The sequence below is a fragment of the Castor canadensis genome, chromosome 1 (genome assembly GCF_047511655.1).
Source record: "Castor canadensis chromosome 1, mCasCan1.hap1v2, whole genome shotgun sequence".
Lineage (NCBI taxonomy): Eukaryota > Metazoa > Chordata > Mammalia > Rodentia > Castoridae > Castor > Castor canadensis.
The window spans coordinates 73,109,874-73,127,591 of NC_133386.1; the positions used below are offsets into that span (position 1 = coordinate 73,109,874).

Here is a 17,718-nt window from a genome sequence, read left to right on the forward strand (position 1 = left end):
TAGGTTGTTGTCTCAACCATTAATGTGTATTAATGCTATACACATTAATACTGCTTACCCAAAACTAGATCTTATCTCATACCCTGTCTTGAATACTGTGGATGCTTGATTCATTTTCCCCACAATGCTGCCCAGCTTCTGCTAAACACATACTGCCTTTCAAAAAATCTCATACTCTCACTTTATGTGCCATTTTTTGCTTAGGAGGATTAACTTTTCCTCTGCTTTTTGAGCCCCATTTGCTTTTTGGGAGGCAGATTTTCATGAAATTAAGAGAATTACTCAGTGTATTGCACAATGATTTAAACACACCTGACATGCTCCACATAAACTGAGCTGTATAATATATGCATGGGATTAAATATTTTTCACTTTCCTTTTGATTAATTGATTGATTTTGACTATGCTTGGACAGAACCATGAACAAGACACACTTACTGAATGTGTAATTTAAAAATTCGTAAGAGTTGTCCTTACTTTCTTAAGGTGGAAGTTTGGGGTCACTGGTTTGTGACCCTCTTTACTTTTTTAGTTTTGAGACAGTATTTCACTATGTAGCTCAGGCTGGTCTTGAACTCACTGTGTAGCTGAGTTGGCTTTGAACTCATTCATGTTCCTCCAGCCTCAGCCTTCTGAGTGCTGGGATTACAGGTGTGTTTATCACTGAGCCCAGCTACCTTTTTCCTTTTTAGTGACATTTAGTGTAGCAAATTGTTTTTGTAAGTATGCTTTAGCTGTATTCTTCAGATGTTCATCTACTGTGCCTTTGTTTTTTTTTAATTCAAAATACTTAAGAATTTTCCTTTTGATTTGTTGTTTTATTTATGCATTATTTTGAAGTGTGTTATTTAGTTTCTGGACATTGGGCAACTTTCCACATCTTTTTCTTATTGACAACTGTTTAATCCATTGTGGTTAGATAATATACTTTGTATGATATTAACCTTTCAATATGTTGTATGTATTTGGAAAAAATGTGTTCTCTTACTGTTGGGTGAAGTATCTTACAAATGTCAATGAATTGAGATTGTTATGTGGTCACCTTTCAGTTGTCCTTATCCATAATGATTTTTTCTATATGATTGTGTTCTATAACTTGTCAATGTATCTTCACCCCTACTGGTTCTTTTTCTACTTGTTCATTCATTTACCCAGAGAAGTGTTAAATTCTTCATATACAATTGAGAATTTTCTCCTGATTTTTCTTATCTGTTATGTCCTTTTTTTTTTGAAAAAAAAAAAAAAGGTGTAATTTATGGCCTAGCACTTGGCTAGGGAGATGCTCTACCACTTAAGCCATGTGTCCATCTCCTTGTTTTGCTTTCAGTTATTTTTCAGATAGTCAGTCACTCTCTCTCTGTTTTTTTTTTTCCCCTCCAGGCTGGCCTGCGCTGGGGTCCTCCTGCTTATGGCCTCCTCCATAGCTGGGATGACAGACATACACCATAATGCCTGGCTTGTTCTGTTGAAATGGTGTTTCACTAACTAATTTGCCTGGACTGGTCTCAAACCTTGACCCTCCCAATTTGTGCTTTTTGAGTATCTGGGATTACAAGCATGAGCCACTACACCTGACATTATATCAGTTTTTCTTAAAATCCATTATGAAGTTTTTTTTTTTTTAAGAGGTGCATGTACATTTAGGATTGTTATTAAGTTCTTTGATTTGTTGACCCACTTGTCAGTATGTATTGTTTCTTTTTATTTCTAGTAATAGCTCTTCTTAAGTACATTTTAGCTAATGTTGCCTATCCAGTTTAGCTTTCTTTTCCTTATTATTGGGATTTAATATCTTTTCTTCCTATCCCTGTACTTTATTTTACTTTTTTGGGTGGTACTGGGGTTTGAACTCAGGACCTCACACTGGCTAGGCTTTGTCACTTGAGACACTCCACCAGCCTCATCCTTGTACTTTTAAGCTAACCAAATCTTCATATACAAAGTGGGCTATTGTAGAGAGCATGTAATTAGTTCTTGTATTTTTAAGTATGATATCTCTGCCTGCTGGAGTATTTGTACCATTAAACAATGTAATTATTACCTAGGTTTGGTTAAAATCATCTTACTATTTGGTTTACTACATGGTTTCCCACCATGTATCCTCATTTTCTTTTTGAGTCTTGCCGTCATTTGGATTATTTGATAAGGTTTCATTTGATTATATCTCTGCTTTTTAGGTGTATTAGGCATAACATTTTTGTGTATATTTTAGTAGTTGTTCTAAGGTTTAGAGTTTATCTTCAACTTTTTCTGGCCTACCTTTGAATAATAGTTTATTGCTGGGTGTGGTGGTGTATGCCTGTAATCCCAGCATTGTCCAGGCTGAGGCAGGAGGATCAAGAGTTTGAGGCCAGCTTGTGCTACACAGCAAGATTCTATCTCAAAAAGAGAAACAAAGAAACAAATAAATACGTTTACCACTTCATGCTTGGTGTAAGAACTATATAACAGTATCATTCCATTTTTCTCTAAATATTTTGTCTCTATGTATGTTATTAATTCCATAAAACATTGTGGGTAGTTTTTAAATTTAATTAGGCAGTTATTTTTCAAAGAAACAAAAAGAGGAACAGATGTTTTGCTTATTTTAGTATTTAATCATTTCTAGTCCCCCCCCTTTTTTTATTTTGCTTTAGATACAGATATTATTCTTGCATCATATTTCTTTTGCCTGAAATTTTTCTTTTAAGATTTCTTGTTTTCTGGTCTCATAGAAATGCATTTTATCATTTTGTCAGTTTGCAAAATTGTGTTTTCATATTTGAAAGATACATGCTTAACCCTTTTGGATTGACATTGATTTTATTACTAGATGATGTTTCCTTATCTTTTGACCTTTATAGTTTCTGATATGGAGTCTGCCATCAATCTTTTGTTCTTCTGCGTGTAATCCAGAGGTGGGGTCTCTCTATGTTCATAGACATAGAGAGTTCTGGCCTTGAAATTGCTATGCTCCTACGTAAATCTCCCTAGTAACTGAGATTATAGGCATGTACCACTGCATCTGGCTTCTTGCTATAGTTTGACTATGATATACATAATGTATTTTTTTCCCCTTAAATCCTTCAAGTTTCCTGAGTGATTAGATCCTTCATCACTATACACAAGTTAAGTTCTTCACAATAGTAAAAATCAGTGAAAGAGAAGCATTTAAAAGTAGTTGACAAGAATTAATTATAGGGTATTGGGCTTATAACTTTGCTCTTTAGTAGATAGGACATTGAAAAAAACTGTCAGTTTTATTTTATACTATGTATCTCTTGTAATGGAATTTTCTGCTTGAAAAAATATAAAAAACAGAAAACAGATTTAAAAAATTCTCTGAGGGATTGTTTTTTGGATAACAAAGTCAATGTGCTTTTGGTCTATAATCCCTGTGTTTAAGCTAGTTTATATTTATAAAGTCTTGTCCCCTAGCAAACTTCTTTGCTATTTCCTTGTTTGTGTTGTCTAACTTTTTATTTCCTTTATTGCTTTTTAGAGTTTGTACTTTTTACTTTTCAATCTTACTTTTGTTTTGGCTTAGCAATACATTTAAAATGTGTTCCAGTACTTTATCCATTATCATTTTATTTTCCTTTATTTTTTGATTGTCATATAATATTTGCTTATATTTATGAGGCACAATGTGATGTTTTGAGTCATTATTTATTGGGTAATTTTCAACTCAAGGTAGGTATATCTGTCATCTTAAATTTTTATCAGTTCTTTATGGTAAGTAAAAAGTCAAACTATTTAGTGCATTATTGTGAATTGTATTCACCCTCTTTATCCATCATCTTGGTGGTTGTAGTGAGGACTACTCAGGATAGCTATAGTCTACTTTATAATGTAAATCTCCATGTATTATATTTAAAATCTTGCAGTGTATTAATCTAGATCCCTCTGGACTCATTTCTCCCCTGTTTTGGCTTTTTAGTTCTTGCAGCTTGTATGTTTTGAAGTTTTTAAATAAAGCTTATCAAGTAGTTAAAATCATTTAAAATGATCATTATATTTCTAAAGAGCACATGTCTATTTATTTTATAGCTGCTTGAAGGGAATTTTGCCAAAGAAGTCAGCCATGAAATGGATGGACTTATTTTTCAGCCTACTGGAGTAAGTTCATTTATCCATTCTGTGTGTGTGTGTGTGTAGAAACATGTTCCTCAAATATATGTACTACTTAGAATTGATTATTGCTGTGATTACTCCTTTCCCTTAAATTGTTTACTATGAAATATGTCATATATATGTAAATACCTGTTTGCTGTTTACTCAGCTTAAGAAGTAAACACTGTCTTAATATGAATAGTTTTCTTATTCTTGGAAAATTAATGTTACTGCAGTAACATTAAATAAGTGCTTATTTCCTTTTGTGACAGTATATATCTCTAAAACTTCATTTTGCTTTTGGTGAGTAAAAGTCAGAGTTGTTGAGACTTGCAGAAAAATAGAAGTTTTAAAATATTTATTCCATGTTGAATTTCTGAAAGGCCTTGAAAAAACTTTCACCAACTTAAGGGTCAAATTTTATATTTGGAGTACATTGTGTTTTACTGTATAGTAGCATTTCTTAACCTCAGTACCAGTGATGTGCTGTGTGAGCTGTCTGCTGCATGGCAGTGTGTTTGGCAGCCTTCTTGATCTCGTCTTACTGAATGCCAGGAAATACCTCTTTTTGTCCCTACTTGATGACCAATGCTGTGTAGCACACAGAGGAGAATTAGTACCATACAGGAAGTTGTTAGGATGTAATTCACCCTGGATATGTCGATTAGACGTTCTCGATGTGGGACCCAGCAATTTGTGTTTTAACAAGCTCTCTAAGTAATTACGATGAATGTTTAAGTCCTGAAACCACATACTTTATAGGAAGGGGATATTTCACGTGGAACATTCCATTATTTGCTACATTTTGCCTTCACTTACTCAATTCTTAGAAATTAAGGTCTTACTTAGTTGAAATGTTTATATAGCGAGAGGCGTTAAATTGAGTAACTGAAAGAAAGAGAAGGAACTAACATTTTGAGCACTGTGTATTAAACACTAGATTATATATGTTTTAACACATGTTTTTATACAGTGTTAGGTGATTGGCTTCTGTTTTCCTCCCAGGCCTCAGTGCCAAATAGAGGGGGAAGATATAATCTGTGGTTAAGGTAGGAGGAAATGGGGGAGAGCTGGAAGCTGAGGATAGAAATTGTAAAACAAATGCTGTCTTAAGAAGATGGAGGATGAATCTTTGAGTTTCTGTATTTTCCGAGCTTAGTCTCTAGATTGAAAGAAGTCAAGTCTAAATATAACAATAATGACAGAAAACATAAAAATGTATGAAACTCATGGTTTGGACCTGTGCACATGTAAGATTTGGGTGTATGTAAGAGAAATGGCCTGATAAATGAGACTCTTTCAGGGATGTTGAATAATATCAGTTGATACCTTAAGTCTGTTCCCATTCTACTTACAATGACTTTGCAATTAATATCTGGTCCTAAGGCAGTTTCCCTGTTCTCAGGATTTTCTTAAATATTTGCTTTCACATATATGTTTCAGAATCAGTTTGTTCTGTTACCCAGAAATTCTTCTAGGGATGGTTTTGAATGTGGATTAATGTGGAGAAAAATCAGTGTGTTTACAATGTTAAATCATCTGCATGAATAAATTATGGCTCTTTTCAAGCATTTTTCTGTTCTCTAAGTTTTATTTTTTTAAGTTGCTGTTATGATAATTTCTAGATAGCTATCTTTTTTTTGCTTTTATAATAAATGGTGCTTTATTTTCTCCTTATTTGGTAATGTCAGTGTACTTCCACACTACTGATATATTTATTTTACTGATTCAGTAATCATATTGAATACTCTTAATTCTACTTTTAGATACTGGCCAGGACCTCTAGTACTGAGTAAATATTTGCTCTAATTGAATGGAGGAGAGAGACACATTTATGCCTTGTTCTCAGTTTTAAAGGAAAGGTAGCTAAATTTTCTCCATTAAATATGCTTGTGGTAAATTTCTGTTAGATAACCTTTATTGTATTTAGACATTTTTGTTTCTGTTCCTTTAAAGATTGTTTTTTTGGGGGGTATGGAGGGGGTTTAACACCTTTAAGGCATTAATTTTAAGGCAATGCCTTTTCTGTGTCTGTTGAAATTATGCTATTTTCATTTCTTGTGCTGTGCATGTAGTAAATTACATTTATTTCTTTCATGTTGATCCATCCTGATATTCCTGGAGTAAATACTATAGATACAAATTTTAAACTATTCCTTTGGAACTGAGTATAATAATTTCTTGAAGACCTCTTCCATAGTAATTCTTATAGTCCCCCCTTTGTATATTCAAAATTATGAATGTAATATTTTTGTTGTTGAAAAAATATGTAAGTTACAAATAATACATAATAATGTATACCTGTAAATTTTAAGTCAATTAAAATAGCATAGCTTGTACTCCAAAACAGGGCAGTCTCTCTCTTACCATTTCTAACAGCTAAAGTGCCACTCCTAGGGGGCAATAATTTTCTGTTGTTTTAATGGTTTTTTTTAAATTTGTTTTACTTTTGTTTCTACATGTCTATAAAATTTATGCTACCCTTCCTGGTTCGTTATTTTCTATATGATCTGCTCATTTTTTCATTATCGAAGAATAGGACTGAACTAGTAGAGTGGCTCAAGTGGTAAAGTACCTGTCTAGCAAGAGTGAGGCCCTGAGTTCAAACCCCAGCACTACCACCAAAAAAAAAAAAAATAATAATAATAGGATTGAGCCCTCTTATTCTACCACCTCCTACCCCTTTCCTCCATTATATTTATATCATGTTTGGTCAAATGAATATTCAGTAAGTATGTTTTAATGGTGATATATTATACTATTGTGCTTTCTTTTGTACTTTTTCACATGAGGATAGGCACTGCTTTATATTTTCATTAGTTATGATTGCCAGTATTTCTTCCTTCTAACTTTCCAAAAGAACTGTTGATTTTTTTTTAGTACAGGTTCACTTTTTGCTTGAAGGGATTTCTTCTGAAGCTCTCTATTCTCTAGTCCTTCTTTACCTTCTTCAGATTCCTTTCTATTACCTCAGCCTGAAAATACCCCTTATCTTTTTTTCTCTGATATATTCTTTACGTCTTAGACTTTAAGTTTCCAGCTTTCTTGGTTTTTGAGATACTTTGAAAACCTTATGCTTATGGGACATTAGTTTCAGCAGGAAATTATTTTCAGTAGTCTCAGATCTGCTTATGACCTTCAACAGTTTTATGATTTTGACCTGATTAGCAAAAGGCACCATAAACTTGGTAGCTTAGAATGCTGGTTTAAATGTCAGAAATTTCTACAAATCCTAGGTCTACTTAGAGTTTACATATTTAATTTCATATTTTTCTTCTAAGATATTGCTATCCTCTTTTTATTCTCCTTTGAGAGACACATTTATTTTTATGGCTGTGCTGTTGTGGACTTCCAAATGAGTCTTCAACACATGTTTTATTTTGCCTCTAGTACTCTATTTATTCACATTATACATTTCTACCATGGATGTCATGGTTTTAAATGATAACTAAAGTCTCTTAAGTGTCTCAGCACTTTGTTCTTTTGGATTATTCTTGCTATCACTTCCTTTTGGGGTGGAGTGGGTGGTAAGGGAGGGGGTGGGGGCAGGGGGGAGAAATGAATCAAGCCTTGTATGCACATATGAATAATAAAAGAAAAATGGAAAAAAAAAGAACACATACATGAAAGTAATAGCATGCAAATCATTACTCATCTATTTTCTAATATGTCAGTATAAGATTAGGAATCTAAAAGTATGGCCAAATTGTCACCAAAGAACAATAAACCACTTTTTATGGGACATTTAAAAAAAAAAATCTTAACAGATTTAGTCCATATTGTTTATATTTAAGCTATTTAGGTAGCTTCTTAACTGCTCTTTCTGTACTGTCTTTCCAGTCCATGTCTGTTTTTTGAGCGCTTAAAATTATATTCTGGGAGAAAGCCTTACTTGGGGGAGACTGATAGAAAAGGAAACCAATGCTGACTGATGGAAACAGTCACATACCACCTAGGTACATTTCAGTCAATGAAGGTAATAGAAGATCAATAGTTATCTAAGAGTAGATCATGTAGTGATATTGTTACCATTTTAGCTAATATAAATATACTTTTTGATAGTCCTGCACCAACAAAATTGTTCAACAATGCTTTTCTTGGACTGTGCTTCCATTGTTAAGTAACACACGACAAATGTAAGCCAGATTTGTAGTTTGCTTGTTAGGTGACCCGATAGGTCTTAGGACTATTTGTTAAAGGATGAATTTAGAATTTTCTAGTAGTCATACAAAGAGAAGTAAGAAGAAACTGGTGAAATTAACTTTTAATATATTTTATTTAACCTATAGCAAAAACGATTTCAACATTTACTCAGTATCAAAGTTACTGTTTTCAAACTAGAAATTTAAAATCCAGTGGGAATTTTATACGTGTAGCATATCTTGGACTTGCCAGCTTTCAAATGTTTAATGGCCCTGTCTGTATTGGACAGTGCAGGCATAGATATATTAGCTTCTATGTTCCCTTTCTCATTTGTGCCCTCGGCATTTTTGCATAATTCATTTTTGGCTTTCAATTGAATCATAATTTTTGTATAATAATAGGTTTTTCTTTTCCAGCTTGTAGAACAAAATAAGGATGCTTTTCTTTATTATTCTAATGAAATAGCTTGGCCTCCTGCTGTTCTCCTTTTCCCAAATCATACTGCATTGCAATATTGCAAGGATTCCTTTTTTATGCCAAGACCTTCTTCCCCTTTATAATTGTGCCCCGGGATTTTAAACTTATTCCATCCATTCAGGGGTCCTGATTCCAGTCTCCAGGTTCTAGAAAGGTGACACTCTGGTGAGGTCATAGATTGACCCTATGTTTTGTACATTTACTGCCTTAAATACTATGTGTATGTTGTTGAATAGTTATTGCTAAGCCTCCCTATTGGGCCAGTGGTAATATTTTAGGGTACAATGGAGGTAGAAGTAGTTGCTGGGTTCCTTCCATATCACCCTAGGCACGACCACTTAGTGTTACCACTAGCACTGACACATACACATGTACGTCACAAAACGAGTTTTCTACCATTTATCTTAGACCAGTTTGATCAGAAGTGACATACCTTGATTCAGAATTGGATCTTTCCCATGACAGTTTAGGTCCTTGTCACCACTCTGTACTTTCCACTTCCCTGACAAGGAGTTTCTCAGGTTCACTGATGCCAGCTGATCTCATTTTGAATCTATCAGACCAAGAGAGATTACACATTGTAACTAAAGAGAGAAGCAGTTTTAGATCTCAATGAGGTTTTAGATTCCTGTGCATATTCAGTCCCTTCTTTGTTCCATAGGATGTATGAGGGGAGTCCTTAAGCCCAAAGCCCTTTTCTATGTTCCTAAACAGTTATTGTCTGCCAAATATCTTTAGAATGAAAACGGAGCACTTAAATGATTATTCTCATAGCATAAATGGTCTTTGAGATGCCTTGCTGTCGCTTACACTAGAAAAAGAAGTAGCTGCCACCCCACTTATGTTTAGATTATGTTTTTTCTAAAAATACTATGGTGTCCTCTAATTTCCTTTCCTTCCTTCCTTCCTTCCTCTCTCCCTCCCTCCCTCCCTTCCTCCCAGCTTGTACAAAACTTTAAGGGCCCTCTCTTTATGGCTCTCCCCAAACTGTTTGGCCATTGTGCAGAGGCTGGGTGTGGGAAGGCATGTGCCTCCTGAGTAGCTAGGATTATAGGCTTGGAGGCCCCCCCCCCCCCACATCTTAGGATCATTATTGTTATCATCAGCTGAAGGTGTAGACCATCATGTCACCTGTTGGTACAGAGTTTGGGCCATCTTGTGGGGGCGGGGGCGGTTAGAACAGACTGTGGTAGACCAGGGCATTTCCCTGTTACTGCTCATGCCTTGCCTATATGCCTATGGTAGCATTCCTCTCTCAAGAGCTCAGGATTCTGAATTCCTTCTGGGGTATGGACAGTGAGATTGACCTGGTTACTTCCTGCTGACCAGGGCTGATGGGGGGTATTCTTTATGAGGACACAGGGAAGTTGATTAGGCTCAGGCAGAGATGGCTGATAAGAATGTGGCCTTGCTGTTGTTGGACCAGCAGAACTATAGTTGTCATGAAATAAAATGAACACCATAACCCAGGGTGAAAAGGTGTTCTTTAGCCTGGAGTGAAAAATTTAATAAGGGTGTTAGAAATTAGAGGCCCAAGTGAGAAAAGTAGCAGGATTAGGAACAGGGCACAGGAGGTATGTATAATTAAACAGTTTCAGTCTAAGGTGTGGTCTGATGGGGGAGGGTTGTAGGGATCACAGCTTATCAGTGGTCATTTTCAGTTTCTTCCAAAAATACTAACTTACAAAATCTCCTCCTCCTCCTTCTCTCTCTCTCTCTCATTTGTATCTATCTATATCTGTATCTATATCTATTTCTGTTTATAGGCTAGGAAAGTGCTATGCCATTTGAGCCATGCCTTTAAACTCTCATGATCATTTTCTGTCCAGTTTTTTATTTCTGTTTATTTTTGCAGTGCTATGGATTGAACCCAGGGTCTCAAATCCTACAAACTGCTCTACCACTGAGCCATCCCTAGCCTGCTTACTTATTTCTTAAAAGCACACTTTACCAAGTTTAACTCTTTTTTTTTCTTTTATTATTCATATGTGCATACAAGGCTTGGTTCATTTCTCCCCCCTGCCCCCACCCCCTCCCTTACCACCCCTCCGCCCCCTCCCTCCCCCCCCCCAATACCCAGCAGAAACTTTTTTGCCCTTATTTCTAATTTTGTTGTAGAGAGAGTATAAGCAATAATAGGAAGGAACAAGGGTTTTTGCTGGTTGAGATAAGGATAGCTATACAGGGCATTGACTCACATTGATTTTCTGTGCGTGTGTGTTACCTTCTAGGTTAATTCTTTTTGATCTACCCTTTTCACTAGTTCCTGGTCCCCTTCTCCTATTGGCCTCAGTTGCTTTAAGGTATCTGCTTTAGTTTCTCTGCATTAAGGGCAACAAATGCTAGCTAGTTTTTTAGGTGTCTTACCTATCCTCACCCCTCCCTTGTGTGCTCTCGCTTTTATCATGTGCTCATAGTCCAATCCCCTTGTTGTGTTTGCCCTTGATCTAATGTCCACATATGAGGGAGAATATACGATTTTTGGTTTTTTGAGCCAGGCTAACCTCACTCAGAATGATGTTCTCCAATTCCTTCCATTTACCAGCGAATAATAACATTTCGTTCTTCTTCATGGCTGCATAAAATTCCATTGTGTATAGATACCACATTTTCTTAATCCATTCGTCAGTGGTGGGGCATCTTGGCTGTTTCCATAACTTGGCTATTGTGAATAGTGCCGCAATAAACATGGATGTGCAGGTGCCTCTGGAGTAACAGTCTTTTGGGTATATCCCCAAGAGTGGTATTGCTGGATCAAATGGTAGATCGATGTCCAGCTTTTTAAGTAGCCTCCAAATTTTTTTCCAGAGTGGTTGTACTAGTCTACATTCCCACCAACAGTGTAAGAGGGTTCCTTTTTCCCCGCATCCCCGCCAACACCTGTTGTTGTTGGTGTTGCTGATGATGGCTATTCTAACAGGGGTGAGGTGGAATCTTAGCGTGGTTTTAATTTGCATTTCCTTTATTGCTAGAGATGGTGAGCATTTTTTCATGTGTTTTCTGGCCATTTGAATTTCTTCTTTTGAGAAAGTTCTGTTTAGTTCACATGCCCATTTCTTTATTGGTTCATTAGTTTTGGGAGAATATAGTTTTTTAAGTTCCCTGTATATTCTGGTTATCAGTCCTTTGTCTGATGTATAGTTGGCAAATATTTTCTCCCACTCTGTGGGTGTTCTCTTCAGTTTAGAGACCATTTCTTTTGACGAACAGAAGCTTTTTAGTTTTATGAGGTCCCATTTATCTATGCTATCTTTTAGTTGCTGTGCTGCTGGGGTTTCATTGAGAAAGTTCTTACCTATACCTACTAACTCCAGAGTATTTCCTACTCTTTCTTGTATCAACTTTAGAGTTTGTGGTCTGATATTAAGATCCTTTGATCCATTTTGAGCCAAGTTTAACTCTTAATTTTTACTGCTAATACACAGTAGACTCTTGGTATCTGTGGATATGTGGTTCCAGGGAGGTCACTGTTGACGAAAAACTGTGCATGCGTAGGATGCATAAGAGTTCAGTACTATACTGCAGATGCTCAATTCATTTTTCCCGTTATGCCACCCAACTTCACTAAAAACATTTAAAGTGAAATTGGAATCGAGGATATATGTGCCCTCGTTTGCACAGATAGGGTAATACTCACCACATCACAGCACACAGAAATTTAAACACAATCACGTGGGACTGACTGAGAGCTTCTCTCCATCAACTGAGCTGTAGAATGTGCATGGGAATTTAAAGTTTTAGTTTTTAAAATTTCTTTTGTTTTAAAAAATTGGTTTTATTTTTGACCATGCTTAGTCAAACCAATGTGTAACAAATCTGTGAATAAGGTGGGCTTACCATATACCTTTCATTGTGTTTCTGGTGTGCCCTTTCATGGATTTCACTGTTAATTAACAAAATGGAATCTTGTACAAGAAAGATGTGGTAGTCACATGTCTACAGATTGTTTAATTACTGATTCTTTTATATTCTTAGTATATTTTTGTCAAATCTTACAAATTATTATAAGCATATATTAACTATGATCTCCAGAATAGGTTCCATTTTAGCATGAATCCATTCAGGGTAAGCAGGAGGCAATTTTTTCCCTTACATGCAAAATTTCATTGTATTCAACTTTGTAGCATTTATTTTAAAATTATTTTGGTTTTGCAATTTTGACCTTAGATTCTCCTGCACCGGTTCATTTTTCTAAGTTTTACTTACTGTGTCTTTGTTTTAGAATAATACTAAAGGAATAAGTTTGTATATTCCACTTTCAGACTTTTGAATTGCCAAGCTACAAGCTGATACTGTACTTACCTCCTACATAGAAATTTGTGACTTTTCTGCTTCTCAAAAAGAAGAGGGGAAAAAAAAACCAACCAACTAACCACCAAACTAGCAAACAAACAAACAGAAGTAGCTGGGCATAGTGACACATGCCCATAATTCCAGAGTTTAGGAGGCTAACATAGGATCTCAAGTTCAAGGACAGCCTGTGCTACATAGTGAGATATGGTCTCAAAAACCAAAAAACAGACACAAAAAATTGAAATATAACTTCCCATTAAAATACACAAACTTGGATGACATTATCAAACACTGCATGATTTTCTGCTAAAGAGAGCTGAGTTTAAGATTTTTTAAAAATAATTCTTGATTCATATGGTTTCTCTTTATAGCTTTAAATGAAGGAATAAAGATTTTCCCCAGCTAATTCTTTGGTATTGAAATCTTTGTGTTTATTCATTGTTATCAGGTTCTTTTACCAGGTGAAGTGACCTTTTTTTTTTTTTTTATTGCTATTGCATATTTAAAGGAAAAACCTTAATTTTCCTTTTTTTTTTTAATGTTTCATGATTTTGCATGTCATCCTTGCACAGGGGCCATGCTAATCTCTGAATCATTCCAGTGGTCAGTTTATGTGCTGCCAAAGTGAGCACCTTGATTTTCCTTTTCAAGCTGCTCTGAGTCTTCAGTGTAAAGAAGTAAGAAAAAAGCTGATCACAGGTGTAGCTTCCATTGGTGAGAGGAGCTATGATTTTACATGGTCCAGGGACCATGAATTAAATAACATTGCCTCATACAATGAGAAACTTAGCTCCATCATAGTGGTCACACCTTACTTCATGTGGTCACATTGCCATCTGTTGTGTCAAATCTCCTTTTACATCTTTCATTTAAAGACATTTATATGCAATTTAATGCAATTGCCATTGCATTAGGGCTCACCTCAGTAATCCAGGCTGATTTCCCCATTCCTTAATTAATCACACTCCTAAAAGCTGTTTTGCCATTCACAGATTCTTGAACATCTTTAGGGGGCCATTTTTCAGCTTAACACAGTTATTACAGTTTAATATTATATTTTCAGCTAGTATCTGTCAACCTAATATCCAGTGTAATTTTTGATTTTGTCCTTGTAAGATTTGTAAATTACTGTCCTTTTTGTTGGACTCTGTATTAAAAGCAAATTCTAAATGAGAAGTTTAGGACCTTAGATCAGATCAAGAACTTTTAATGTAATGTTTTCTAACATTTCTAAAGTTTTCTTCTGAGAAAGTCTGAAATCTTTTGATGAACTTTGATTTAGCAATTAACTGCAGGGTTAGTGATACACTATTATGATAAACTAATAACAGTATATTGGAAGTATCCTTTTAAAAATATTAAAGTGTGTATAAATTTTAACCTTTGTATTTAAGTTGGGGGACATCTGGATGTTAGAATCTGTGGTTCTTTTCTCTGGACTACTTTTGTGTGTCCAGAGACCAATCCTCCAGTCTGTTGCCTAATGGCATTTGCGTGGCCATCACAGCAGTGAAGAAGGTAAAGGTGTTAGGGTCTGCTGGTAAATAGGTAAACTTTCAGGTTTCAGTTTTCCTCTTCTGTGTTGCTTGAATCTTCTGGACTGAAGCTTCTATTCTTCAGTGTTTCTACAGAATAAATATATCTCCTGCTGTTTACTGGGATGGAAGAGGGAACCTAGAGGTTTAATGCCCCTAAGTACAAAGTCACCAAACTCCGTGATTTTGGTATCATGCCTCACCTGTCTCCCCGCTTGCAGTCTTCTTAGTTACTTGCTCCAGTTATTACTGGTTCGTTCTGGGGTTCTGTATCGCACAGCATAAATTGCTGGTATTGGCATCTTCTTCTTCTTTTTTTTTTTGCAAGCACTTAGTATTCACGCTTTCCCACCTAGTTTTCCATCTACTTTCCATCTTTCAAAAATGTATTGACTTTTTTTTTTCTGCTACTGTCATGCTTTCATTTTCTTTTTCCTTATCTTTCTGGATGACTCTTTTTTGAAACTCATTTTAATGAGATTTTAAATCAAAGTGAACATAAATGTACATATTTAATCTACCATATTTGTCAGAAAATCTCCAAAACTTCTCACAGTGTAGTACTGCATTTGTTGGCCTCTAGGAGTATACATTTCAAGTAATTCAAGAAACTGGACAGCCTGGCAGTGTAAAAGAGTAATTCTCCACACAGTTGAGAAGTCCTGGTGAAGGGCAGGAAGAGCTTGTTTTTAATTTGTAATCTATCCTCTGGGGCCATAGTAATATTCTAAAGGCAAATGAATGGTGAAAGGTGAAGAGGATTCCTGTGGTGCCTGTACTTGTGAAAAAAAAAAAAAAAACTCCTTGGTCAAATATGTTTGGTGCTAGTTACTTAAAACTTAGCAAGAAGTTAATTCTGCTTTGTTTCATCAACTGTAATGAGTAAACTGAGTCCCAAAAAAGGTAGAAGATATTACTGAAAAGAAGAAAATGTTTGGAATCCTTGTAAAATATTGAAGATGGTGATAAAGATACTATATTAAAATGATAATTCTGTTTAAGGAAAAATTCCCAAAAATGAGCTTAGAAGAAAATATGTTTAGCTTTTGCTTTAGTATTCTATTTTTAGAGACATAACTATGTGCCATCTAGAATAGCACCTACTTGCCTTTTTTTCTAAATGGGGGAAAAAGCAAAAACAAGGTTAATCAGTGGTTTAATCAAGAAGAAATTCTAAGAGGGGAGTAGAAGGGTAAAGGAGGAAAATGGAGGGGCTGAATCTAAGATATATTGTAAGCTCTTATGTAAATGTCTCCCCTGTACAGCAATAATATGCTAATAATAAAAAACATTCTACAAAAAAGAAAATAAATCTTAGGATATTTCTTCGTGTTTATAAAAACAAAAGTACCAACATCTGATTTTGACTGAAACAGTCATTAATCATCATGAAAGCCTTGATTTGAACAAAGTAGATTAAATTGCATTTATAGAATTATAGAAAAATCAAAGCTGAAAAAGTTGCCTCTAGGATTAAAGTAAATACCTTATTCACGTATTTGTTGTTTCGTTTTGACCAGACACAGTAAAAAAAAAAAAAAATCAAAAGAAATTTCTAAACCAAAAATTTTAAATTCCAGCCTGTGCTGTTATATATCTTAGCTGATGCGGAGTAGCTCTCAGTCAGTTCAGCATGTGATCTGCTGTTTCTTGCCCTTAATTTTGTGAAAATATGCCTTCTCCAAAAAGCAAACGGTGTCCAAAAAGCAAGGTAAAAGTGAATGTGCTTGTTTGAAGTGACAGAGTGAAAATGTGAGATTCCTTGAAAAACAGTGTATTAGCAGAGGTTGGGCAGAGCTATGGAAAAATGAATCAAGCACCTGTAGTATAGTCCTGAACTCTGTGCATCCGGAGCACATGTGGTGTTTCCTCTTCCACAATGGTCTCTGAAATTACAGATCTGTGGATACTAAGGGTCTACTGTATCTGGTCTACTGGTTTCAAATCTATAGTATCCAGAATTCTAGATTTTTGTGAATTGCCTCAGATTACCACACAGAGGTAAAGGATACTAGCTAAGTATTCTGCTTATATCACAGCAGCCCTGAGTTGTTACTGACATATATCGCACTTTATCCTTTTAAAAGGGCTTTACCTGTTAAGTGAATGATGTTGAGTCAACTGTGTTTTTTTAAATTATTTATCAGACATTTAATGATAGTATATGCTGTGTACTATCATGAGGACATTACAAATGTTAACTTGTTAAATCATCATGTCAACTCTGTAAAGTAGATGTTATTGCTATTACCACTGTTTTATAGACAAATAACTGAGGCACAGAGGGGTTAAGTAACTTGAAGATCATGCATGAACTTCTTTTTTGATATTTCTAGTAATCTCTCTTCATTACACAATCAAGATACTTTTTCAGCTACTTTTTACATGTGATTCTCTAAAATTAGTTTTTATGCTGGCTACTCTTTTCTTGAAATGCAATGTAACTTCTGTGATATCACATGCTCTTGATTTCCTGCTAGTCTTCAGCTGTTTCTTTTCTGTCTTATTCAAGTTCTTCATCCTTTATTAGCCATTGAAGTTTAGACTTTCTCAAGGCTCGGGGTCCTGGACCCTGTGCCCTTATTCTTTCTGATGCCTGTGCTCCCTCTAGGAATCTCATCCACACCCATAACTTTTATTTTCTCCTGTCAGCCTGTGGCTCAGACTTCTGAATTCTGTGTAGGCTCTGGATGTGTTTATCTGTTTGCCTATGTTGATAATTGCTTTCTGATTTCCTCAAAAACACTAGATACTCAGTATATTTTAAAGCTGAGCTCTACTCACAAAAACAAACAAGCAAACATAGAAACTGTACAAACTGGTCTTTTTTTCAATCCTTGTTACTTAAATCAGAAATTTAGCTGTCATCTTTGGCACCTTCTTTTCCCATCTTAAGTCTTGCTTTATCTTCTTAAATTATCTTTGTCGGTTAAATTACCCCTTTTCCTCTCCGTTGCCTTTCCCACAACTCTAATTCGACTTGTCTTTGCCGTTCGCCTGGAAAACTACAATGGCATTCTGGTCTTGCAGCATCTGCTCTTTTCTCCTTTCAATCTTTTCTTTAGTTTATATCCAAAGTAATCTTCCTTAATTACTAGTGCTTTCTGTTTATTCTCAGCTTAAAGACTAAAATTAGATGTAGAGCCAATTTATTCTAGGGTGCATGTTGGAGATTGAA

The 17,718-nt window shown here is 35.3% G+C and overlaps 1 protein-coding gene and 1 non-coding gene across 4 annotated transcripts in view; one reads left to right on the top strand and one right to left on the bottom strand.

Moving 5' to 3' along the window:
- The window catches only part of Rngtt (RNA guanylyltransferase and 5'-phosphatase), a 315,951-nt gene that overhangs the window by 149,618 nt on the left and 148,615 nt on the right, over window positions 1–17,718 (top strand). For all 3 annotated transcript variants that reach the window (XM_074078340.1, XM_074078333.1, XM_074078336.1), the window contains exon 12: window positions 4,030–4,098. In XM_074078340.1, the coding sequence (XP_073934441.1) occupies window positions 4,030–4,098 (69 nt within the window). The remainder of the gene's footprint in view (window positions 1–4,029; window positions 4,099–17,718) is intronic.
- On the bottom strand, window positions 13,533–13,637 carry LOC141416333 (U6 spliceosomal RNA). The gene has a single exon (XR_012441098.1). It is a non-coding gene; the product is annotated as a U6 spliceosomal RNA (small nuclear RNA).